Below are 26933 nucleotides of genomic sequence, written 5' to 3' on the forward strand. Positions count from 1 at the left end.
AGAGTTTCAATTGGATGGGAAATCAAGGAAAGAATACGACTATGTCCTCATCAGAACGCAAGCATAAGGCGCCATCTGGTTTTGATTAAGAGAAACCGAAAGAGAAAAGCTAAGCCATATGACTTATGTTGCAGCTCTACCCAAAGAAAGAAAAATAAGCCGTCTTTGCTGCTGCCCTGGATAGTATTGTACTTGTAGCAGGTTTTATATCCTTAATGAAACCAAAGACATCCCGCATTCACACTAATTGATCCTTATAATGCAATGATCAATTGGCTTTGAAGGTAATTTAAAGAGATTGTAAAGATGGACTGATAATTATGGTACTCCACCATCGACCTCATGCATGCCTTGCAGATTCTCTCACTGAGAGAGACAGAGAGACAGAGAAAGAGATGTATTACTTCTTCGGAAGGCCTCGCGAGCCTAGGAAACAAAGTACAAACTCAAGAATTATTCATACAAGCCACTATTTGCTGAGTACTATGCTAAACAAAACTCAAAACTAGTACTCAATCTGAGTCAAACACATAACCAGGTGCCATGGTGGCGCTCCTGTGCCGTAGCTCTGTCTGCGGGGTCATCTCTCGCTGTGGTAGGGGATGCTGTCTCTCTGATCCTTGTATCCAAAGGCCCATATCAAGAGTGACTCCTCTGCTCAGGCGATCCCCTCCGAGCAGGGCAGTATGGCTTCAACCTCCATCGTGCATGCTCTGGTCCTTCTCATCGTGTGTGGCCCCTGCGTCTCTGGCTGCGCCTCCCTCGTCGTCTCATCTCACTGACCCAAGCTGCCCTCATATCATCTAGCTCCTCTACTCCGCTATGTCCAGGGTCAGATTCAAAAGCGCTGAAATCTGTGAGGTGTAGCTGAGCCCGATTCTCTGAGAGATGGAGAGACAGAGAGAGAGGCACGACTCTGCACAAACATAGGCACACTTAAAGCCTTAAAAAATTCAGACAAAGATCCACGCATTCACAGCATGGTCCTCAATATTGTAGTTCTCCTTCATTATCAAACAGCATCACTACAAAGGGTTTTTCCAATGCTGTTTTTATTGTTGATACGAGTGTCCAAAGAAGACAGATCATTATACAGGAGCCCTATTTGTTCAAAGATGGGCATGCTATGCCCAGATTTAGTTTCAAATTGAACCAAATTTTTTACTTTACCAGACATCAGCACTTAGCTTCATATCCATAAACTTTCACTAAAATTTTTAGTTTTTTCACAGGCAGCATTGGTATTAACAAATTCAAGACATAAAAATACAATCATACTGCCATACATTGTCATCACGGAGATACCTGATGCCGTGTGTCAAGCTTGATCATTCTACTTCAGTTGAGTTATTTGTATGTCCAATAAGAAGGATGGATGCTGCCTGTCACAAGTGTAGCCTTAAAATTAACGTACTCAATGTATATGCAGCGAAGTACAATATGGAAGATGTGAATGCAAGGAATACAAATGATCAAGAATGAATTCCCCTCAAAGTTTACCTCAGTTCCAGCCATGATGTCATCATTCATTGGATGGGCTGTACAGGCCACAACAGGTTCCGAGACTGCCAGCTCAACATTTGATGCTAGTGCTTTGCTTCTGCAACCATAAGCTTGTCAATTATATACCATGTTTATTCAAGAGAGATTTTATATGTATGATTCTTTGGCACATCTTTTTACCTGTTTTCTTCAACATAATGGGGAGATTCTGGGCCTGTTCTGAAATCCAAAAAGTTCATTTTTGAGCTCGATGAAGACCCACATACATAAATCTGCAAAGCAGGGACATTTATGAAGAGGAGGCATTGAAGAAACACACGTCGTAAATTATTTATTTGGATGAGAATCCATGAAAACTTCTGTATTGCTTGAGCATGAATTCCTTTAAGACTCAATAATATTTACATGGGAAGTGTCCAAGACCGCGGATCAGAGGACAGTTTCTTCTGAAAGACAATTCACAGGCATATACTCAAGTTATGATTTGATAGCTTATTGAGGCTGCAAGTTGCCAGCGAGAGGGAATGCCTTTCACATCCATAAGGAAAGCATCCTCAATGGACAACTACTAGAAGGGCATCATGTGAAAGGCATACTGGTAATCAGGCTAGTTCATTCTTTCCAGTCTACAACAGCAACGTGACTTCAGATGGCAGTTACTCTCAAAGAAGCCTAACTGATAGGGATGCATTCTGAAGCTTTAGGTCTTTCCAAATTCCAATACCAGAGAGATACCAGTAGTCAATGGGGTGTAAAGCAGTGTTTAGTGGTCAATGGTGATCGAGGAGACTTGCTAGATGCAGGTCCTAAACACAAGATCTAAAATCAGTAATGTTTGAATCCACAAATCACTGTAGCAAAGATTTTGCTCCCCATTCCCTTTGCAAAAGCACACTTTTACTCGAGGAATATCAACATAGTCATCCTAATCAACTACATACATAAAGATTCTGTTCCTAAATCCCTTGTTGTTGCAACTTGAAGATTCAAGGTTCACCTATATCTGCTTATCAAGCTCTAGATAAACTACATATTAGTCTCATTTATTAGTGTATCCTCACTCGCTAATTGTCACCATCAAATCCAATTCTTGTTGATCTGACATACTAAGTGATCCCTCACTCTTTCCCATGCTCCACCAGACACAAGCTCCAACTTGCAGCTAACATTGTTGAGCGATACCGCTATTCAAGAAGACGCGATGGGGAAGAAGAAAGGCCAGACGCCCATTCGAAAAAGCCCTTAGAAGAAAGATATGGAGGACCCTGAGCCAATTATATGGTTCTTCCAAATAAAGATGACTTAGACAGGGAACAGATCATATGCCCCGCAAAGAAGCAGATGATGCAAACCAGTTTCAAGGTGTTCTGTGTGTCCTTTGACCCGGCATAGCACAGCAAGTAGCTGCAGAAAGTCGACCTCCTGGATTACGCTACCTTACTGTGGAACACATGGGAATTGCATCCAGATGCTATGAAGCCGTATGAACACTTCCAGTAGACCGGAGGTATGATCGGTCCTACGCTTATGGCAACGCCGATTGTAATCTCACATGTCTTCAATCTTCCCCTCACCCAAGAAGAAGACACATATGAGAAGAACGTGGAGGCTGACATGCAGAAAGAATTCAGGCCCCCAGAAACGGTAAAGAATTATTTCTTTGTCAACAAAGTCCAAGACCCTACTCGATGCCAACAACTTGAATGGTACTTAGAAATGGTTCAATTGCTTGTCAAAACTAACACTATCAGTCGCGAGAGCTATGCAATCATCAGATCTATTAAAAAAGGCATGAAAATTTCATGGTCAAATGTGCTCCATTCCCGACTGATGGTGGAGGTGTCAAGGAAAGACCTGAGCAACACGAACAAGCACTCCAAGGTAGCCCCTTTCAGTACTGCTTTATTCAACTTTGCAAACAAATCTGCACCCCGTCCTTGGGAGATTGTTATGCAATACAGGGAAGAAAGAACCAAGGCGGGTCACGATCCACACGAAGACCCCAAAGGGAAGGCCAGAGTAGTGCAGCAGCTGATCGAAGCAAAATACAGTATAGAAGAAGCTAATAAAATGATATATGGCAAACCTCTTGCCGGCACTCTCTGGGATACCATTCATAGGTGGCTATATCCTTTTGGATGAACATGTGCCACCATGACCAGAAAATACCAGGTATTCTGAGACGTTTCCAGAATACTTCAGCATGGAGGGGGGTTTGTAGGCCATCTTCTCCCAGTTCTAGTGATGCCCTATGGGCCCTGGTATGTGCCTTGTAGGCATAGTTATAGGCACTCTAGTGTTTTAGTGCCTTTTATGCCACATAGGACATTTAGTCCTATGTGACACCTAGGACACTTAGTCCTAGGGTCTACCTTCAAGTACCATGTACTTCTCTTTTTTTTAATCTAGTTGACGTGACGGCTGATATCCATCGACTCTTGAATCTTGTGCTTGCTCTCTCGTTTATCAATCCTACAATTGGTGCTACTTAACCTTGAGAACCTTCACTTTACAAAGTAGAGTCGTGTGCTAACTCATCCTCCATAACAACTCAAAGCGTGATGATCCTCCATGTATTTTTGGCTTAATAGAGATCGTTCAAGCTCCATTTGTATGCACCAAGTGGATATGGGGGATTATTCTAGGAAAACGAATTGAGGGAGAGAGCTAGACAGCGGCATGAGCATACACAGCAAGTGTGAGAGAGAGAACCAATGTGAACCAGCTGGATAGAATGAACACAATGAGTGATAAATACAATGGGTGACCACTGGGTATATGTATGACCCCCAAGTTTCACATAGCAGGACTGAGTCTAAATAAATAAAATAACTCTAGACTAGCCTACATGTCCATACCAACGAAATAAATGTCCTACATACGCCCCCTCAATGGTATGGATGTGATCTCTAAAAATGTCTCAAAAGTACCTAGGGTACCTAAAGTACCATGGTTGCACAAATTCATCCATGAAAGGAAATAGCAACCTATGGGTAGTGTACACAATACACAATGTCATTTGACTACCCCCCTTGACATTGTGCAAATGTCCCTCATCCCGAGCTTCTCTTGAAATCGTATGAATGGATCCGCCGCAATAGATTTGGCAAAGAGATCCGCCACTTTATCCTCGGTGGGACAATACTGAAGAGCAATGTAGCTGTCACATCGATACAACCTCGAATAAAATGATAGTGGTTTTCAAATTGCTTTATGCGAGCATGAAACACCAGGTTGTGAGCAATGGCGATTATGATTGACTATCACAGCATATAGATGTGGGAACAGCCTCCTCTGATCCACCACTTTATCCTCGGTGGGACAATACTGAAGAGCAATGTAGCTGTCACATCGATACAACCTCGAATAAAATGATAGTGGTTTTCAAATTGCTTTATGCGAGCATGAAACACCAGGTTGTGAGCGATAGCGATTATGATTGACTATCACAGCATATAGATGTGGGAACACCCTCATCTGAAGGATGAAGGTCATACATGAGTTTCCTCAACCAGATGCATTCTATAGAGGCTGCAACTGCTGCCTTGTATTCCGCTTCACTAGATGAGCAATTCTTGGGCTGTTTCTTACATTGCCATGAAATGGAAGTGCTGCCCATAAAGAAACTATACCCACATGTAGATCTTCTGTCATCACAATCTCCTGCCCAATCTGAATCAGTAAAACCATGGAGATGTAAATCATCACTTGTAGCATAATGCAAACCAAAGTGAACAGTCCCACATATGTATCGAAGAACCCTATTGGCTGCATTCCAATAGGTGACAGTAGGAGATTGCATGAACTGTGATAGCAAGCCCGTGGCATAAGAAAGGTTTGGTCTGGTAGAGCACAAGTAGATGAGCTTCCCAACTAGCTGCCTGTATAATGTGCCATCAAACTTCTTAGCAGTATCATACTTGCTAAGTTTGAGTCCCTTCTCCATAGGAGTAGATGCAGGTTTGCTGCCCCGCACATTAAATTGCTTAAGTATACTCTAGGCATATTTGGATTGAGTAATTGAAATGCCATGTGCCGTTTGTCAAAACTCAAGTCCAAAACAATAATATAACAGCCCCAAATCAGTCATCTCAAACTCTGAGAATAGCATGGTCTTGACTGCTGCAATCTTCTTTGCATCATTGCCTTCGAGTATAATATCATCTACATATAAAATGAGATGACTATGTAGTCATGTTCCTGTAGAACATACAAGTTGGACTCACTTGAGTATTGAAAACTGATGTGATAGTAGTCCGGTATGTATGCAATGATACAAAGCATGTGGTGCTTGTTTTAAACCATTTAATGTTTTCCATAACTTGCACACTTTGTGTTCCTGTCCTGCAACACTAAAGCCTGGAGGTTGCTTCACATATACCTCCTCTTTGAGGGCTCCATTCAAGAAGGCTGTCTTGATAGATTGGCCAACCATATGAGGCAGCCATGGCCACAACACACCTGATAGTGACCAAAGGAGCAAATGTCTACTCGTAGTTAATGCCTCTGCTTGTGTGAATATCCCAGGGCAACCAAGTGTGCCTTGTAGTTTTCCAATTCACCATTGGCATGATATTTCACCTTGTATACCCATTTCGTGTCAATGACAGATCTGCCCATTGGTAGATCTACTAGTTCCCATGTAGAATTGTTCTGAATTGAAGACATCTCTTAAACTCCTTGAGTTGAGTTTCCAAGGACACCAATCTGACCTTATTCTTGACATTGTACATATTAGCAAGTTTATCCCAAGCATCCTTTGCCAATGTACATGATTTCAAATTTTGCATAAGCAATTTCTTTGCTGAATTCACTATCACCGACATAGCTTGTCCATTGCGCTTGTCAAAATTTTATGCTCCTTTGATGAAATGATAGCTATAGTAGTAGATGCAAATGACGTATGAGTTGCAGGAATGTCAAGAGGACAAGTCTCTTCTCCTGTCTCTATTTCCCAAAGGCCTTTGCCAATTAAAATATGCTTGAACATGAATGCCCATATGGCATAATTTGTATCCCATCCAATTTGTCAAATTCTAAGAAATGACGGGAGTTCTTGTGTGACATGATTGTGGGGAGACCTGCAAAAACAGAGAATCTTACACCCAACTACTCAGAAATCTTCTCTGCTCCTGAGATTTTGCCCACAAAGAAGTAATCAAGAACAAATCAAGTTCACATTGATGGCCATGTTGCTCCTCACGCACCTGCGTAGACAAGCATGGAAGATCCTTTTGTTGCTCACAGTATTGTTTGTTGATGGTCATGCTGCTACCATCAGGCACCTGCGCAGATAAGCATGGAAGATCTTTTTGCTGCTCACACTACTTGTTAGATGGTCACGTTGGTACCATCAGAAGCACTTGGACGATGAAAAATTCGATGGGCATCAATTCTATCACGCACTCCATCAATGAAACTGTGCTTGTCAATGAAACTCCCTGCTATGCTCTTAGAGACGTCCATTCCTTGGCTCTCAAGATTTCGTCCCCAACAAGCACCAACGCGCCGCTGTTAGCCTTCCAGAGAGTTCTTCCTGCTAGCATCATGCGCTTCCTGCAGGTGTGCCACCACTTGTCATCGAACTCCAAAATAAATCCTTCATCTCGTGCTTCTTCACGAATGACATCAAGAGATGACGTCAGGAAACGACGTGCAAGCCTTCCTTCCTAACTTCATGGTAGACGCCCCTTCCTTCCAACACACTTCTTCTCTCAGTGAAATGCTACAAAGGCTGAGCCTCACACCAGTGAATGGAACAAGCGCTGAGCTTCTTCACGCAAATCACGTGCTACAGAGGCTGAGCCTCGCACCAAATAGAAGAGCACGCTGATCTTCTTCCACACTCACAATCTCAGCAAGTCTTGCACTCAACCCTCAGCAACCTCAGCAAGTCTTGTGCTCGACCCTCAGCAAGTTTGCTCTGATACCATATGTAGAAACACAAAGTGAGAGCTAGACAGCAACATGAGCATACACAAATGTGAGAGAGAGAAGCAATGAGAACCAACTCGATAAGGACTGAACACAATGAGTGATAAATACAACTGGTGATCACAGGGCATATGTATGACCCCCAAGTGTCACATAGCAAGACTAAGTCTAAATAAATGAAATAACTCTAGACTAGCCTACATGTCTATACCAATGAAATTAATGTCCTACAATTACCACATCTGCAGCCATCCCTCGTGAGCATGGAGAGGGAATTGCAACCTTCAGTTTCCACTCCCTTACCTTGTTTGATTTGTCAAAATCGTAACCTTCCTTCTTGAGTCTTTGACACCAGCAGGTCTTAGCTTCGTGCCTTTTTTTACCTGCCACTAAATGGCACTTTCGTAGTTGGATGGTTGGTACCGTCCAGCTTTCTAGCCTCACCAAAATGTGGAATAGTTGAGTCAGATGTCATGGTAGCGTGCAAGTCCTTAGGAGAAGAGTCTTTTAATTAACTCTAAGCCTACCTATTTCTCCCTGCTAGTATCTTTAGACAAGTAAATTTGGATGGCATCGAGAGTCTTTTTTAAGGAGACAAGTTTATTGGATCAACTCTAAAGGGTTACATTGCTGAAACACGTTTTCCCTACCTCATGTAGGTGATGCTGTGAGAGATACATGCTCGATTGTAAAGGCAGAAAAGAAGCTCTGTCCAGATTTGTGGATCTTACAAAGCAAATATAACATACTTTAATTTCTTGCTTGCCTGGAAGTCTTGTTTCATATATTACATGAAAGTTTTGACGTTCTCCTGCTGTGTTGTAGGCTAACATTCTAGCAGTCTTTTACAACTTTCAAATTCCTTCTCTAACATAGACATCTGAATACTATGTTTGATTTTGAAATGAAGCATTGTACTGTAGTCCCCCGCAAAGTAACAAAAGATGTACAGTTTATCACAAATGGCGACATTGTACACTATGCAACCTACAGAGTTTGTAGATAACCATGTTGGCTTCCTTTCCAAAAGGGTTGTCCTCATTGTTGTGGCTTCATTTCTGTATTCATTAAGGGGCAACCAAGTTTTCGTTAAAATTTATACATGGGATCTCTCCAAGAAGAAATATAATTTCTCTACCACTTATTACCATGGGAAATTCCAGAGAAAGAATGAATATCAGGTAGAGTTTATACCTTTCAAAACAAAACCATGGTGGCGGAGGGCAATGTATGTGTGTCAATTTCAGGCTAGACAGATCCAGCACACCAGACCTGAGTAGTCATTTGATAACACATCATAGGAGCAATTCGTAAGTTTCCTAAATGGTAATTTTAACCATGGTGTGCAGAAACAGAAAATGGTGTGCTATGAAAAGACTTTGGCTACTTTTTTTGGGGGGAGCTTCGGCTTCAAAAAGCTATGCCTACCCTTTTTACAAATGTATGTTAGCTTTAATATTCGCCCTGAAAATCCACATTTAATTACTTTGACGGTTGTACCATTATCATACAAATTTGAAGGAAAACAGAGCGTGGGTGATGTGCAGTTCCCAAGCATTCTCAAAAAAGTATGATTAACAACATCATAAATTTGCAAGGAACCTTTTAGACACAGTCGAGGGGAGTGATTCATCTAGTACTTGCAATCGCATGGCACAGTCAAGTCCTTGGAAGAGCTACTTTGTCTAGAGCGGCAATGGGAAATCAGCCTTAATCTTATAGCATTCATGATTTGACTCAATGGCACCTTTGTCTTTGGGAGGGATGACCACTTCATGTGTTTCAATGGAATCCTAGGAACTTACAATGGCCCATTCAAACATCGCAATTGTCATTTCCACACACAACACGCATTGGTACACATGTAAGTTGTGACCCCTTGGCATGGAGGCTTTGTCAAATTCCCGTATCTAGTTTCTGGGGTATATCCATCAACCCATGTGCATTGCATACTAGTTATGGTTACTAGCCTGCTACATAGGGCTTCCCATAAATCCAGAAAATGAGACAAAATGACACCTGATATAGGGAGTGTCTAGAAGCATATTTAATATTGCCTTTACACATGTGAGGCAGCCCAATATTCAAGAGCATACCAATAGTGGATCTTTTAGTTTGAGGTCAAAAGTGGGATATAACTCTCCATGTTGTGGGTGGCTTTTGGATTTTAGTTTCAAATTGTTCAAACATCCTTGATACCAAGCAAAGATCCCTCCTTTCACCTAACAACACCCTGAGAAAATATAGCCAGCCTTATAACGTGGCAAATCTTGATCTGCCCATTGTAACCCAGTAATTGAAAAATAGTGGAAGACTAATGACCACTCTAGCGGGCATTTGGTGCGACTTTTTTTTTTTCAAAGAAAAGACTTCCATTAAGTATGAAAGCAACTCCGAGAGAAAAGCTCAAGGGAGAACTACATCATGCAAAGCACGAAAAAACCAACACCCTACTTGGGAAAAATTAAGCTCCTCTAAGGGAGCAAGAAAAAATCTAAGGTTGAGGGTGAAAGTGCCACCTCGAAAATGTGGAGGACTCTGAGAGAACAGGGAGCCAGTACACTCCCTAAGGAAGACAGTCCTCCGGGTAGAGGCTGCCTGGGAAGACCCCTGCATGCTCCCTCGAATGGCCATCAGGGTGTGTACCATATCTCTCCAAATACTGGGCAACCTGTGTGCAGAACCATCCAAGGTCTTTGTGCGTCTACATCTCCAAATATGCCACGCTAATATGCTCGCCAAAGACTCCCATGATGTATCCACTGCATGTGCAGGTCAAATGTCGTCGAATAGAAAGATCCCAAGAAGAGTCATTCTCTCATGAAATACCTCATGCCACGAAAGAGAAACCCAAGCTACCGAACCCCATGTCATGCAGAAAGGAGAAGACATAAAGATGCTCAATAAGATAGCAACCGCTTTCCAAATGATCCTCACATGTCTGCAATCCCATAGGCAATGCTGAATAGACTCCATAACAAAAAGGCAACAAATACAAGTAGAGTCTATCCCGAACACGACTCCACTAATTCACAACAATCCCTCCATGAATAGAAAGCCAAAAGATTTCTATTCAGAGGATTTCCAGAGTCTCTTCCAAACAGATTCCCAAAGTTATTTCCAGAGTCTCTTCCAAAAAAAATCTGCAAGTTAGCAAAAATATGAAAGTTCTTCTCCCCATGAGGAGTGTTCTGGTGGACTCCTAAAAGACCAATCTCAAACTTCCTGGCATTATTGACCATGTAACAAGAGAAGGGGAGGCTCTTCTCTCCATGCCCTACATCAATTTGCTGCCACTCCCCAAGGTACCACTACAAATACTTTATGGAGCCACCTCCATAGACCCAAATCCCCCATGAACGTAAGGAAATATGATCTGGGTTAAATCTAGATACCATCCTAAAGCCAAAAAACACGGCTCCACATGACCTACAACCTTGACAGACTGAAATGAACTATGCATAAGTATCTCATATGTAGATTTGGACAACCTACCTTCAGCAAGAACATCAAAGACCAAGGCATCCCCATCTGATCCTCGTAGTCCTAAGACCTGAAGTGGGATTCCTAATCTCGTAAAGGCCCCAAGCCAAGTAGACCGAGAGTGAGGCCTGTCACCTAGAAGAATCCAATCCAAGAGTAGGGCTAGATCAATCTTCTGAATTCTCCCTGCACTTCATCTGAGGTGACTTACTAATTGGAGACTTCGATCATCTAGAATGTTTTCGAAATTATTATATGCCGATGAAATAGTCCTCATATCCTCCTTAGCAACAGAAATTATTATATGCCGATGAAATAGTCCTCATATCCTCCTTAGCAACAGTCTTGCAAAGACACCTAGAGACTCTAGAGGTGTTTATCACAGAGAGAGACTTCACAGTCAACCTTGGTAAGACCAAGGTCATGATCTTCAACACCTTACAAGCAGTACTACATCGACACGGATTCAATTACCGAGGGGAGCCAGTGGAGATCATGCAATGCCGATGAAATAGTTCTCATATCCTCCTTAGCACCAGTCTTGCAAAGACACCTAGAGACTCTAGAGGTGTTTTTCACGGAGAAAGACTTCACAGTCAACCTTGGTAAGACCAAGGTCATGATCTTCAACACCTCACAAGCAGTATTTCTCGACATGGATTCAATTACCGAGGGGAGCAAGTGGAGATCATGCAATCCTACACTCACCTAGGGATGGTCGTCACAAGACCAGTTTTCACGATGATTCATGCAACCAAGGCACAGCTTACGAAAGGTCAAGGAGCCTTGGCCCAACTACAATGACAGTGCGTCCAGACACACTTCAAGGACCCCCTGACCACCAGGTGGCTGTTTGATACACTAGTAAGACCGACAACCATGTATGCAACACCTTTCTAGGGGAGTGATATCTCGGCGGACTGTTTGGAGGAGGTTTGAGAGGCTACAGATGAATATGGATCTCAGATTATTTGGAGTAAGCTCATCAGATAGTACAAGCAATGTTTACCATGACACTCACTCCATATTATTTTTCAAACAGTGACAATACCTTCATAGCGTTTGGGCTTTGCCAAGCTGGAGGCTATCAAGATTGGCACTAGAGTCATCCACACGACAAGCAGATAGAGGGATTAGCACGGCCTTATATGTATATATACAAATGGTTGCCTTGTCATGGTATTCAAATGGATCAACTCCCCCCTTTTCAGTACAGCTTGGATGCCCTATCTCCCCTGGTCCCAAAATATGAGATCAATTGTATCATACGATTTGATCTACTCCAACTCTCTACGTCACAAAGTTTTGGGGGGATCAGGAGTTCCCTACCAAGATCCAGTTCTATCATGATCACTTCTTGAGAGTATCAGAGATTATCTGCCCTAATACCTAGAGGACAAACGAGGCTCACATGCATTAAGAATTTCCATTGGGTAGTTATGAGTCTCATCCCACCACCTAAGGACACCAAGACATAAATATTCTGACGGACAATCCTTATCGGTCGTAGAAAGAAGCCTGCTTCCCATACACCTGCACCTTTAGCTTCCCATGCAGAAAGACAGCTCGGGCATTTTGAAATATATATTTGGGCAATTATGATGCTAAATAGGCCTTCTGTAGTTACTGTTTGATGCTTCACTTATCCAAGGAATAGGGTTATTCCTAAACTTTTCTCTACAAGTGTGCTATTTGCGCCTCTTATCATTGAAGAGGTTTCCATACGTTCAGGAGTTGTCCACCTTTCGGTATCAAAATTATTTATATCACAAGAACCATACACGAGTTGCTTCAATTCTCTGAAATATTCAAGGAAAAGAATCATTTCCAAAAGCGTACTTCTGATCAGAGCAGAGAATAGCAATGAAGTGCCATGGCCAAATTTTAGACATACTTCAGAGTACACAAGGCTCTTAATCCTTCCCCTTCAAAATCAAATTTGAATTTGAATTTGATGCAGAGCACACCCCAATTCATTACCACATCATGAGAAATAAACCACTCAGCTGACACAGCTGGAAACAACCACGATATACAAAAGAACTACTTCTGCTCCTCTTAAGCCTCAGACTACTTGGTAAAATGGAAAATACCATCCATTATTGAGATGGAAAGCAAGCTGCTTCTCACAGCATGGATTCAAGTTAATTGATTGGATCCCACTTCTTTCAACTTCTGTCTGAGCCTGCGAATTCAAGTAATAAAGTACATGAACACAACAGCCCAATGCAATACGTCATTTCCAATGCATGAAGTTTATCAACATAGAATTTATAAATTCTTTTCAATAGCTGTCCAACCTAGAGCACCACATTGAGTTCAATTATAAAATGTCAAGCAGAGTCAATTTCCTGAAAGTCAAGATCCAACTGTGTGGACTGTGACAAAACAGCAGAGTATCAGGTACATACACTATGAGCACAACCACATGTATCTTTCCTTATTTCATTTCTTGAAATCTTGGCTTTAAAGATCAAATGTCCATCTTTACTGTTAAGAGCAGAGCTGTTCCCCTCAACCCCGTTCAACCGTATTTCCAGAAAAAAATAAGAGTGGGTGTACTCATAGACAGTCTTGAGACTTCAATTTTTGGCTGCATTCAAATAAGTTCACAAAGAGACGAAATTTACAAACTGAGAAAACGGGAGAGAGATACGACCATTAAAATTAATAAAGAGAAAAAAAGGGAGGTAGCAGTAAGACAGTCATTAAGGGCTAAGATGGTCAGCCACCTTCCTGAACGAAAACTTTACTTGAAAGATGTACATTAGGATATTTCTAAAATTCAAAGGGCTTTGGTTCCCCTTTGCTAGGCCTATATTTTGGCAGACTTCACCAATTTTATTTTATGTTTTACTTTTTAAAAACAGCACTGGTATAGGTTGGACAACAAACTCTTTTAACATAGTCCAAACATTCAATGCTGCTGCTGGAGTGGCAGAGTACTTTTGTGGCCTCAAGCATGTTGGAAATGCTCCAAAGTAAAGGATTGTGCAAAGATCATGTGTAGGGAATAGTGTCAAAAATGGTGAAATCTAGAGCTGGAATGGAAATTTCGGGAACCTGGAAAAATTGGGGCTGAAGTGGCAATTACTCCATTTCCAATAATCAATTGCATTTTTGCAGCCATTGAGAGTGGAGGATTCCAACAATGCCCCATCGCAAGTTCTCCTCCTTGTTTCCCTACCTCTTTCGTGCCCCTACCCACCTGCTTTTAGCTCCCTGCCTCCCTGCTAACTCCCACTTGCTGCTGCTTTTTTCTTCTGCTGCTGCTAACAGTCTCACTTGCTGCTGATCCCGCCACCTGCTTTCTCTTCTTGCTTGCTGCTGCTAACACCTCAACTTCTCCCCAGCTTGCTGCTGCTAACTCCTGCTTCTGCTGCTGCCTTTGTCCCCCTCGAATGGCATTTGTCCTCATTGGGCCATAGACATCACTGTGTACTAGCTGCAATTTACTTTACTTCTAGCTGCTGCTAACCCGACTCTATCTGCTGCTGATTCTGCCTCCATCTGCCTCCCTTCTCAGTCCCTCCCCTCCCCTCTCTCTCAGCTCTTCCCCTCACTCTCGGCTTCTCCCCTCCTCGATGCCCCCCCCCCCCCCCCCTTTCTTCTGCCTCTTTCCTCTTCTCCCTCTCTCAGCCCTACCCTCCTCTCAGCCTCCCCTCTCGGCCTCTCCATTCTCCCTACAAGCGACGGATGGGTTTTTCAACTATTTGAATCGGCCTTCCACCCTCGATTGACAAATGCCTACCCATCCAATCAATCCTCGACCAATTCCACCGGCCACAAGAACGTGTACCTTTTCAAAACATGAGTTGCTACAGCTACAAAAGGATGTGAGGTTTGAGTGCTCCACCACACTATTCGCACCTATTCATGGGCCCCACCCTTCAAGATCACAGGCCAAGGACTAAATGCTTGCGGCTTTACCATCGAACCTCACCCCTTGCCTTTCTCATGTCAGCTGCTCCAAATCGCCTCATATCTGTGTTTTGTCGTTGTCCTTAGGGCCTTGAATATACCAACACCCTGCTGCTCCAAGTCGCCTCTTATCCGCTGCTCATCAGGGTGAGGTAACCTCGCAAACAAGCTGCCCTTCATTTCCACCTGCTACATACTCAGAGTCCGAGGCCAGGAAAGCTGCAATCTGCTCCAAGTTTTGTGCCTTCAACAGCATCAAAATCGAGTTTTGTAACAGATTCTACATCTGCAGCAATGATCAGCTTCAAATCGCCACCTGCTGCTCCAAATCTGCACCAATCAAAGAATGCCTAGAAGAGCTCCTTCTTAGCAGCTAGCAGCTCCAAAAGCGCTCTCAGCCCCTCCCTTTCAGTCTCTCTCAGCCTCTCCCTCTCAGCCCTCCCCTCTTCCCCTCTCAGCCTCTCCCTTCTCAGCTCCCTACTCTCAGCCCCTCTTCCTGCTCTGCCTCTCAGCCTCTCCCCTCTCACATTTCCAGTTCTACCCTCCTAGTCACCTTTGCCCTTCTTTCTAGCCTCTGCAAAGCCATCGAAGGGTTTTTTATATGTTTGAGTCGGCCTCCCATTGTGTGATTGTTGAATGGACTTCCATTCATGCAATCCTCGACAGCTTCCACGGGCCGTGAGAACCATCATTTTTTCAAAATACAGGTTGTTGCAGCTCAAAAAGGATGTGGAGGTTGAAGGCTCCACCACTCTCAAGCTATGGACTGGATGCTTTCTGCTTACCTCGAGACTCCGGCCCCCACATATCAGATATTCATTTGTTGGAGTGAGGTTTTTCACAATTAGCTTATAACTCTCCAGGAGCCACAAGCATAATGTTATAGTCTAGATCACTAGCACTTGGTTCCGGGTTTTTCTCACTCCTTTCAAGGCTAAGTAGGATGTGAAAGTGACGATCTGTGAAGAGAAGCTCCATTCCTACATGAATGTTAATCAATCACCATAGGCAAAGGAAGAGCAATATCCGCCCCCGATCCCTCCCCTGCCCTGCCTCCCCATTCCGGCCCCCATCCCGCCCCCCTCCCGTACCCTACCCCCACCCCCCATCCCGCCTCTACCCCGCCCCCACCCCGCCTCCTTCCCGCCTCTACCCCCCCTCCTCCCCTACCCCGCCCTCCTCCCGCCCCGCCTCCTCTTGCCCCGTCTTTCATCTTCATTCCGCTTCAGAGCCTCTTCTTGCTCCATTCGCCGTCGCCCGCCTTCCTCGTGTGCAAGTAGAGCAGATGGATCATCATCGTGTTTGAGTCAGCCTTCCCATTCAGGTTGATGACGATGGCTAAGCCCTCAGTCAATCCTCGCCCACTTCCACCGACTGCGAAAAACCGTCACGTTTTTGAAAGACGAGTTGCAACAGCTCAAGGAAGACACCGAGCAGGAGAGTTCCACCTCACTCTTTGCTCGCATCCACGGGTCCCACCCCTCCAGGTTATAGGCCAGGGAAATGCTCGCTGCATAACCTGAAAACCTCGCAGAGCACCTCACGGATGTTCGCCTGCTTGGTCAAGGTTTTTTCCAGGTTGTTTTGTACTCCCCAGATGGAGCCCCAGATGGAGCAGGTACAGTGCATCAGGCTAGTCCTTCAGCATTGAGCTCCAGGAGGATCTTTTTGACGACTTTTTGGTTTGACCCTGTGGAGGAGGACAACCGCCGAACAACTTCACTTTTCATCAAACTCCCGGCCTTCCTCAAGTGTACCATCAACTCCTACACTCCATTGGAGCCACTTTCGGGTTGGTCACCGAGATTCCCCCTCTCTCTGGGATGCCTTCTTCGGCAACAGAGGCAGTTAGGTCGGATGGGGTACCGCGGGTTAGGGTCATTGTCTCTGACCCTAACATCACGGATGACCATATTATGCTTCAACGTCCGGATGGCTCTTTCTTCAGACAGAGAGTCAAGATTGCAAGGAGACAAGATCAATGCAGGACCCTTGGGCACTTTGCCAGAGATTGCCCAAGGAAGAAGAAAAGGCCTAAAAGGTCCATGGGTGTAGCACCCCATGGACCTACCTCATGACCCGTTGCACATCCTGCTACCCACGCTACTAGAGCTTCTACTTCACGCTCAAGACCTTCGGCCTATCATCTTGGTCCTTGTTCTTCAGCGCATCCAGGACCTTCAGTACGTCCTGCTCTCCAGTCGTCCCTCGCTAGGTGCCAATCAGAGTTGGTGAGCCAATTCTTGGATCATAAGAATATCATTGGGTCCCCCAGTAACACCTGGATGAAGCTGGTCACGAATCAGCTGCCTACGGCAAGGGTGAGGTACACCTCTGAGGCCCTGAACGTTCCAACTAATAATCCTCATTGGCTAGAGGAGACGACGGGATGAAAAACCCTACCCGATCTGGTAGCGGAGCCAACCTTCTCTTGGGAAAAAATCCTCCTCTCAAGTGGAGGAAAGTCAACTGGAGAAAACACTCCCACACCTGCAACAGGGGAAGCTCTGTCCACAGTAATCTCAACGACCTACTCCCCAAAAGTAGAGGGTATAAAATCCTCCTCTATCTCAAACTCTGCCATGTCATCCAAAACTGCAAAAGAATTCCTGTGTGATGCATCTGGCACAGGAGTATGTAAGACCCCTGCAGATGGCGGAGTGGGAGCAATACTCCCCTTGCCTCTATCAATAGATGTAGAAGGGAGAGCAAAGGACGAAGAGGGCTGCGGGCGGAGCCAAGCACAAACTCTAGCATTTTCAGCAAGTAAAGCACGAGATTTGGCAATGATTTGATCCAAGGGTGGGGACCCCTTCCCATGAGCAACTGGGGGATATAGGAGCAACCTCATCAGTCTCCTTCCCGCTAACAACTGGGGGGATAGGAGCAACCTCATCAGCACAAGAAACAAGGATATGAATATCTCCTGCCTGTAGTCGGGTGTCCGTGGCGCCAACAGTAGTCTCATGAAGGGGAACACAAATTGGATGCTAGGGATACTGCCAAGTCGGGTAAGCTTCTTTCAGAACATACTTTTAGGTCACCCGCCTTGGGCACAAGGGGATGCACTTGCATTTCCGTCTCTTCTTCGATGCCACCCTTGGTGATTGGATGCCGGATCATAGTCCCCTCTAGAGCTCACTCGATCATCCTTTTGATTGGTGGGTGTAAGGTTGGCCTCTCCAACCTCTACGCCCCCAATTCTAGAGGGAACCGTGTCCTTCTTTGGAAGGAGCTGCTTTCTTGGTCTTACATTGCACAGTCTTGGATCACTGGCGATGATTTCAACATGGTTGAAATGCCCTCGGACAAAAAAGGAGATAGGGAAGGCGGTATTCATTCCCTAGAGAGAGCAGCTTGGGATGCCTTCCTCTTTCAGTTTAGTGGTGGCAGAGATGCTTGGCATGATGATGCTTTCCGCAATCAGCCACAGTCACTCCTGTTTTCTTGGTCGAACAGGAGGTTGCAGATACCTATCCATGAACGGATTGAAAGATTTTATGTGGATGATTGGGCTCTTGACAGAGGTGGTACTGTATGCATTACACATGGGGTGTCCACTTCAGATCATTTTCCTGTGGTTTTGTTTGTTTCAGATCCTCATGTGAGGACCCGCTCTGCCAGTATCAAGATTCCAGATGCCTTTTATGTAGAGGAGGGCCTTACAGAGGCAATGTTGCGGACTTGGGTATCTCATTTTTGGAGGAGGCTTTGGAAATCCCTCAGAAATAGAAAGATCACTCTTTTCTTTTGGCTTTCTATTCATGGACAAATTGCAGTGAACCTGTGGAGATCCAGGTTCGGGGCTACTGACCCTACTTGTTCTCTATGCCACATAGCATTTGAGTCAGTTCTGCATTGCCTTTGGGAGTGCAGACAGGCGAGGATGATTTGGAAGGGTGTTGCTAGGATTCTTTGTATTTTTCATAGAGCACCCTTCTTCATGACCTGGGGATCACTGGCATGGTTCTCTCTCACTGGCCCTAAGGTGTTTTTCGAGGGACAAGACTTAGATTCAGCCTTCATTATATGACGACACTTTGTGGACTCTTGTTCCCTTCAGAATGTTCCTTTCACTCCTTTCAAAGCTCCTCATGCCTCGGTAGACACATCATGGGAGATTCTTGCTAGCATTACAGCATGGCATATATGGAGGGCCAGATGTACGTAGGCGATAGAGGGTTCACAGGTTCATCCCTTCTAGTCTATGGCCAGCATATGGACTGATACCATACAAGCCAACATATGGACTCATACCATACATACTCTGATGGCCATCTGGTCGAGCATGCAAGGATCCTCCAGAGCAGCTACTGCCAGGAGGGCTATCTTCTTCAGAGTTTGGAGAGGATCTCCCTTCTTCTATGAGTCTTCTTCAGGGTTGAGGTGGCATTTTCAGCCTCCATCTTCGATTTTTGTTAGCTCTTCTTGAGCTGTTTATTTTCTTCTCATGCATGGCATGTTGTACTCCTGCATTAGAGCTTGCTCTTGCGGAATTCAATCATACTTAATGAAGTGATCTTTTTGAAAAAAAAAAGTACTCAAAGAGCACATTGTGACATCAAGACGGCTTAAGCAAAAACTCCACGGAAGGGAATCATAGTAGGTCCATCTAGTATAGCCCACAATGGCATTCATTCTTAGTTTCATACAAGCATATCAGCATCATTTGCTCATTAAAGCCCACGATCGGCCATTGAGCATAGTCAAGAAAAGACCAGAGCATATCGAAGCATCAAACCAACAAAAGCATGTAGCTCAAGGAGCACACTATGATACGGAGAGGACTTGGGCAAAAGTCCATTGCGTTTAGTTGCAAGGATGTTCGCATAGATGATGCCTTTAAGACTCTGCCTCATTCGCTCCTATTCATATGGTCAAATAGGAGGCCGCATATGCCATCCATGCGCGAATTGACAGATTTTATGTTGATGAATCATGATTGGGCATTGGACAGAGGTGGCTCGGTATACATTCCACCATGAGTTTCCACCTTAGATCACTTTCCAGTATTTCTCTTGATCTCTGAGCCTCGTGCAAGGCATCGCTCTACTAGTACCAAGATCCAAGATGCTTTGTATGTAGAGAAGGGCCTCATAGAGAATATTTTGCAGGATTGGGAATCTCACTTGCAAGGTAAACTGTCATCTCCTTCACATGTGGCAGCAACCCTTTTTCCGGTGTCTGTGTGATTTTAATCATACTATCGCTAACACCAGAAGACATGAAATTCTCATACGGGAGTTGGACCTCCGTTGGTAGTTAGCAGCCCTATAGAGGGAAGAGCAGAACAGGCCTACAAATGCTTGGATCCAAGAGCACCTTGCTACAACAAGGACTCATCAGCATGTTTTGATACATAAGAGAGCAGAGTATGCCTTTCATGCACGAGAGTCCTTTTGGATTTAGATCGGAGGAAGAGTGAATCTTTTTCTCTACCATCGGTCTAAGACATGGCGGAGAAAGTGTTTCTTATCTTATTGGCTTTGACAAGGTTTTGCAAACAAACCCTAATGCATGTTCCGTAGAGCTATAGATTTTTATGCCTGCCTTCGTTTAGAAGATCTTGACACAGCTGCCAGAGATGATGCCTTCCTTTGCCCAAAAAAAGAAAGAAAGGCACCCAAGATTCTCTCTCAAGATCACGAATTCCACCTTCTCTTCCCCCACTTTTGTCGGAAGGCAACTGGCCGCCTTCCAATAATCCACGAGTCTACAACTAGGCCCAAGAGAGAATATTCCTACCAGAAAAGGACACCATTCCCTCTATTTGTTAGATTTCAGATATGCAATAGTTCACATGGCTCCCTAACTCAAATCAAAATTGAATATTCACTTGCACATGAAATATAGAAATTGCAGCTTCATGTTATCATTCGAATGCTTGCACTGCGAAGAAATATAGCGACACAAAGAATGGACAAAACAATCTTTATTGGAATTGACTCAGAGACAAGACCTTGACCCTATATCCAGCTCATGCCTACGGGCCTTGTTGCTGATTACAAAAACTCGGACACTACTATGGACCCTAGCTCACGTCGTACGACGACTCAGACACAGAGAAGGAGCTGCAAGAGCTCGGACAAAGAGACCGCTCCTATACGCCACCAGCAAATATATTGAAACAAGCTTGTCACCACATCACTGCCTCTCAGAGATCTCCAGACTGTCACATGGAAACCGCCACGACTCCAACATGCACCTAGGGTAAGCGGGGCGGTAAAGGGGCACCCGCCAGAAGGCCCCCACTCTTTTCGTCAATGTAGCCACCCACAAAATGTACTAGGCCAGCAAAAAGACTCCATCTCGTGAACCAGAAGCCTCCAACTCGTCACCCAATGCTATCATGTTACTTGGGACGAGGTCTCCACCAAAGCATGAGTTCTTGCCTACCTCCCTTCTGGTCCCGGCTCAACTCCAGAATTGTGTAGAGCCACCATTCTATATACTTTTCTCTGTCAAGCGTTAGGCGTCACGGCATGCATATCTTCTGCGTAGCAGATCCCTTAACCAGGAGCCATACCCACCTCTTTACTAAAGATATTCTCTCACTCTTCCCACCTTCGATCCAGCTTTAAGCCCTCCACTCTCTCAACCATCGATCGACATCTCCAAATCCTTACTCCAAAAGATCTATGGCCCAATCCATTGCTTCGTGCTACAGGCAATTGATTGCAATCACTTGGATCTTCCCTACCTGAGTCAATCGTCCCACCTGCGCCCATTTGTGAACGAAAGAGAGAAGTATAAGAATGAGAGAAAGTGAAGCTACCTACTATACATCTTGGCTGCGTCAAGCGTCCCACCTGCGCCCTTTCATGATTACAAGGATGCAATGCATTGAGCCACCTTGTGAGTGCATCAAATGTCTGATTGAGAGGCACCTAGTTGTAAGAGGTATTCTCTGCTCTGATGTGTTGCTGGACTTCCAAGGACGTAGAGTGTGCTGTTGTGGAGGGATTCACATCAAGCCAGGGCCGCTATGCACTGCCAAACGCCATCAGCAAATGAAGAAGCAGCTCTCAACAATCCGTCAATTTTCCATGTCTCCCATCGCTGCTGCAAGCCAGCCCCAGCTCAAAAGAAGCGCAAATTCTCTGTCCATGACTACGAATCACTGCTGGAGTAGATCAAAGGCTAGCCCCTTGACTTGTGCTCTATAATGTCTTTTAAAGTACCACAAACTAATTTTTTTAGTGTATTCCATGTTTATTTTCTTTGCAAGCGGCTCAATTTTCATACATGTGTAGTAAAGTTCTGATTCCTGCACAAAAGCAACTTCTTGGAAATCAGACGATATTGTTGTCTGCATCATTGTTGGATTGTGATGGGATTACTGTATGCAACAGATTATACTTAGGGATGTACGACTACTGTATGCAGAGGGTGTACTTTGGATTGTGATGGGATTCCTGTATGCAGCAGATTTTACTTAGGAATATATGGGATAATTGTATGCAGAGGATTGTGATGGGATTACTATATGTAGAGGGTTGTAGGTAGGAATGTACAATTCTTTGAAGGCAGTAGTTCACACTGGTCCCCTTCGTGTAAATTATGTATGGCTTTGGTTGAATGCAAATGAGAGATCTGCAAGTTGCTTTGATCTGTAGGTGCAACTGAGAGATCCATAACTTGATTTGATTTATAGGCTTCTTATGTACCTATTTTCATGTGGTTTTTTTCTAAGAACCCTTGCTTGGGTGCATGGAAGGCTAACTTACCTCACTAGCTGATTTATAGGCGACTTTAGTAGTGTGGTCTCCAAGAATAATCCATCCTGTGTTTCTCAACACAACACCACACTGGTTTGCACCATAGTGCTTTGTCAAAGCTGTGTTTCTCAACACACATTGTGTCCATAGCCATGCAAACCCGAAGAAGCAAGCGACTTGCAGTCAAAGGAAGCAAGAGTCCGAGTTCTCAACTCAAAAGGACAATTGTGGATGCTCAGCCCACAACCATTGCTTCCCCCCTACAGCCTTTGCTTGGTACTACTAGCCCCATATCCATTGCTCCCCCCCCTCTACCATTGGTGGATGGTGATCCCACAACCATTGCTGCCTCCTCACAGCCCTTGGTGGATGGTGATCCCATAACCATTGATGCTCCTTCACATTCCCACAACCAATGTTGCCCCCTCACAACCATTGATTGTTGGTCATCCTAAAAGCTTGGCTTGCACCAAGAGAACAATAGACCGTACTTGGTCTGAAGAGGATATGTGTGATGCCATGGATGCACACGAGAATGGTCTATCAATGCGTGCCTGCTCGAAACAATGGAGCATGAGTTGGAGTGCCCTATCTGCATGGTTAGAAGGAAGGATCACCAAGAAACGAAAGGGACCAGCACCTGTATTAACAAATGAAAAGGAGAAGGCATTGGTGGAATGGTGCTTTGGAATACAAAAGGTTGGTCGAGGCATCACAGTTTATGACTTGAGCCTAAAAGTTGCCACCATATGTCAGACCCGACACACCCCATTCACAAATGGAGTTCCCAGCAAGAGTTGGTGGGATGGATTCCGAAAGAGGCATACAGAGCTGACATTCCAAGTGGCAGAGCCACTTGATCACTCAAGAGCTGTGAGCCTCCGTCCTAACAGTGTTGCTTCTTTCCATGACAACCTGGAGACAATGTATAATCGACACCAATACCCACCTCAAAACATATGGAATGCTGATGAGACGGGGGTGCAAGGATCTAAAGATAGAGGAATGAAAGTGCTTGCTAGGAAAGGGTCAAGGCAAGTATACGGGTTAAGGCCCGATTCAAGGGAGTGGTGTACAATTCTTTTAATGCGGCTGGCTTAGCTCTTCCAGGATATTACATATTCAAAGGAAAGAGAGCAATGCATAATTATCTAAGCCAATGTCAATGCAAAACAAGGCTTGGATGATAGGCCAACTATTCACTGCGTGGCTTCGATACTTCAAAGCCTCTATTCCAAATGGAGTCACACCAACAAACAGACACTTGCTCATTATTGATGAACATGGGAGCCACACCAGATTGGATGCTGTGGCCAATGCTACAGAATGGGGGATTGATATTGTGACATTGCCAGCACATACTTCCCACAAGCTGTGTCAATCTTCAAATCTTTTAAGAGCAACTTCAACAAGGAAAGGTATGTTTGGTTGATGCATAATTTCTGCCCCCAAGTTTCAAAATCCGACCTTGCTAGCATATCATCCCGGGCACTAGCTACTACTCTCACAGAATCAAACATAAAGGCAGGTTTTCATGCTACTGGGATATGGCCCCTCAATAGAGAATCCATATGCTTTGATCAATTGCCATGTAGGAACATCGAGGTCACCGTTACCGAGACTAATCTACCATCAGAGACAGCTTTAGAGGAGCAGCCAAAAACTGAGGAACCCCAAGAGTGGACAGACTATGACATGAGTCAAGTTCCATGCACACCACGGAATGGGGACTTGGAGGGAGCAGCAGTGGAAGCCCTTAGTAGCATGGGCACAGCAGCACCTCAACAAGAGGTTGAGAACCTGGATGCCCGGGTTGTGGACCCTCTAAGAATCCATCGTGAAAATGTGACTATTGCAAGGGTGGGGAGAGAGGCATTTGTGGATTACAGTCATTCACTAATCTCACATCCGATCAGTACATCGATACCATGCGGGCCAAAAATGCTAAGAAATTGGAAGTGGAGAGAACAAAGGAGGAGAAGAGGAGGCAGAAAGAGTTGAGGAGGTTAGATTCAGTGCAGCAAAGGATGGCCAAGGAAACAAGAGTTGAGCAGAGGCATGCCAAAGCAGCCAGAAAGGCATGGGAGATGCAGCAATCCAAATTCGAGGTGCAAATGAGGGATGTCCTATGGGAAGGTCTTCCATACATATGGAGAGACAAGTCTCTCTGCATGTATTGCAGACCAACTCATGGCTCGTGCCCATTGACTTGAAGCAATGAGGACAAAGAGGGCACACAATCAATTGGCAACAAATGCCCCCCCTTGCCCTTGAGCTTGCTCTTTGTATACTCTTTGAAATTCTTTGCAGGTCTTTCACATGGCTTTGCAGCTTTATGTTGCCCAATCATGTATCTCAGTTTTGGCTAGCCTTATGTTGCCATGTATCTCAGTTTTGGCCAGCCTTATATGGGCTCAATTTTGGCCACCCTTATGTTACCTAATCATGTATGAATTCTCTTTGGATTCCCATGTGTTGTGATGAGAATCAATATATGGACTGCAATATCTTAGTTTTGGAGTGAATTTCCCGTGTTATGTTCCCAAGTCATGTGTGAATTCTCTCTAGGCTGCTATTGTTGTAAATTTGAAGTTATGGTTTGCTGTAAATTATGAGCTGCTTGCAAGGTGACTTTGATTTAGAGCTAGATGAAGTGGAGCGCTTGGCTTATGTTGCTGCCCCTTCACAACCATTGGGGGCTGGTTGGGACCTGACAAAAGAACATCAAGTTTGGACCTGACAAAAGCAAAATGCAGATGATGTCAAGCTTTTGTTGGGTTGTGATTATGGCTGAAATTCCGGCTGATGGTTTGAGCTATCTATGGACACCTTACTCTTACAATATCCATGAGCAACAAACATAGCATATGATAAAATGTTTGGCAATTCCACTGTACTCTTTTTGGCAAGCAGAGATGCTTTAATTCGTATTTAAGGCAACGTACACTATTTGGCCATGTAATAGAGCTGAAGCACCATTTTTTTGTGTCACGGATATTGTACTTTGTTTCTGGCTTGTTAGTATGATAGGACGGTGTCCTCTCATTGGAGCTTGATGGATTGTAATAAATCTCTCTCTGTTGTTAAGTATTTGTAGACTGCACAAATGGATTGTCATTGATTGCTCAAGAGCATGGATAAATCTCAAGAGCACAAATGGATTGTCACTGATTGCTCAGCAAGCTGCTACATACTTAGGACTTCAACCCCTCTATATCACCTACTCCTCTCATTTTTTTGTTTTTGTAATAAAAAATAACCTCTTCCACCGATAACCAAGATTGTGGTCCATAAAGCACCCCCATAGTTGCACTCAGGCTCGCTCCCAATGAGTAGGCAGAGACACAGATGATGACTCAGACTTTATTTGGCTTGTTCATTGATGGATTAGAGGAACGGATGAGGACACACACTGGGACATGAGCTCAAATTGTAGACTACACACTCCTTTTACTTGTATTCAATGTTCAACATCTTGCAAAATGGACATGGATTTGGGATAGTAATTGAGAATATCAGTATAACTTGAAACATGCAGCAGGTCCTACGATTCTGCATTCGGTTTTTATGGAGGGAGGACAATTATTTGCTTGTTTCGATCTGGATTTCGCCCTGCGCACCACAAGTTTCAAACGCAGGGCTCTGCATTGAAGATTTCCACAACCTGTTGCGACTGAATTTGGAAAGCAGATTTTCGCCTTTGAATGATTTTCAGAAGATGCTTTTGACCTCTCAGAAATCCCTCATTAGCAACTTCCCAACGGCTTGTATCCATCTGGATTTCAATTTCGCCCTGTGCACCACGAGTTTCAACGCAGGGCTTTGCGTTGAAGGTCTCCACAACCTGTTGAATTTGGAAAGCAGATTTTCACCTTTGAATGATTTTCAGAAGATGCTTTTGACCTCTCAGAACTCCCTCATTAGCGTATGCCCATCGCAAAGCCAGGACTCTTGAGTGATTGCATCCTCTGTCCTATATGCGCTTTGCACACCCCTTATCCCTTCTCTACGTTCCATCTTCATAGAGCATCGCTCAATTCCATCTTCATAGAGCATCGCTCAGTTCCATCTTCAAAGAGCATCGTTGTACACAGCTGCAAAAGTAATGGTCTATGGGGAGCATGTGAAGGGGTTAAGAGTGGCAGAGTACTGGCTCTGGAGGCTTGAGGAACGTTTCTCAGCAGAGGAGTGGCTCGTGTCTGCCTAGCCAAGCAAGGCCGTTTTTCACAAACGAGTTTGCAAGCGGGCTGAATAGAGAGTGATGCTGTGCGTCAATTGTTCCAGAAACTAATTTGGGAAATGTTCGAGGTTCCCACGTCAAAATGCACAGGCAGACGCTGCATAAAAAGACCAATCTTGCACTCATCATGGAGA

The 26933-nt window shown here is 44.4% G+C and overlaps 1 protein-coding gene across 1 annotated transcript in view; it reads right to left on the reverse strand.

Annotated features, from left to right (window-relative positions):
- Positions 1 to 386: 386 nt before the first annotated feature.
- The window catches only part of LOC147900606 (Transducin/WD40 repeat-like superfamily protein), a 109306-nt gene continuing 82759 nt past the window's right edge, over positions 387 to 26933 (reverse strand). Inside the window, exons 13-19 of the mRNA XM_087375908.1 lie at positions 13014 to 13105; positions 8632 to 8709; positions 8429 to 8495; positions 1684 to 1775; positions 1501 to 1600; positions 1306 to 1382; positions 387 to 916 (exon numbers count right to left, since the gene is read on the reverse strand). Of these exons, the coding sequence (XP_087232034.1) occupies positions 1329 to 1382; positions 1501 to 1600; positions 1684 to 1775; positions 8429 to 8495; positions 8632 to 8709; positions 13014 to 13105 (483 nt within the window). The 3' untranslated portion in view covers positions 387 to 916; positions 1306 to 1328. The remainder of the gene's footprint in view (positions 917 to 1305; positions 1383 to 1500; positions 1601 to 1683; positions 1776 to 8428; positions 8496 to 8631; positions 8710 to 13013; positions 13106 to 26933) is intronic.

Source organism: Dipteris shenzhenensis, chromosome 6 (assembly GCF_047967505.1).
Source record: "Dipteris shenzhenensis isolate YYH24624 ecotype China chromosome 6, Dip_SZ_1.0, whole genome shotgun sequence".
Taxonomy (NCBI): Eukaryota; Viridiplantae; Streptophyta; class Polypodiopsida; order Gleicheniales; family Dipteridaceae; genus Dipteris; species Dipteris shenzhenensis.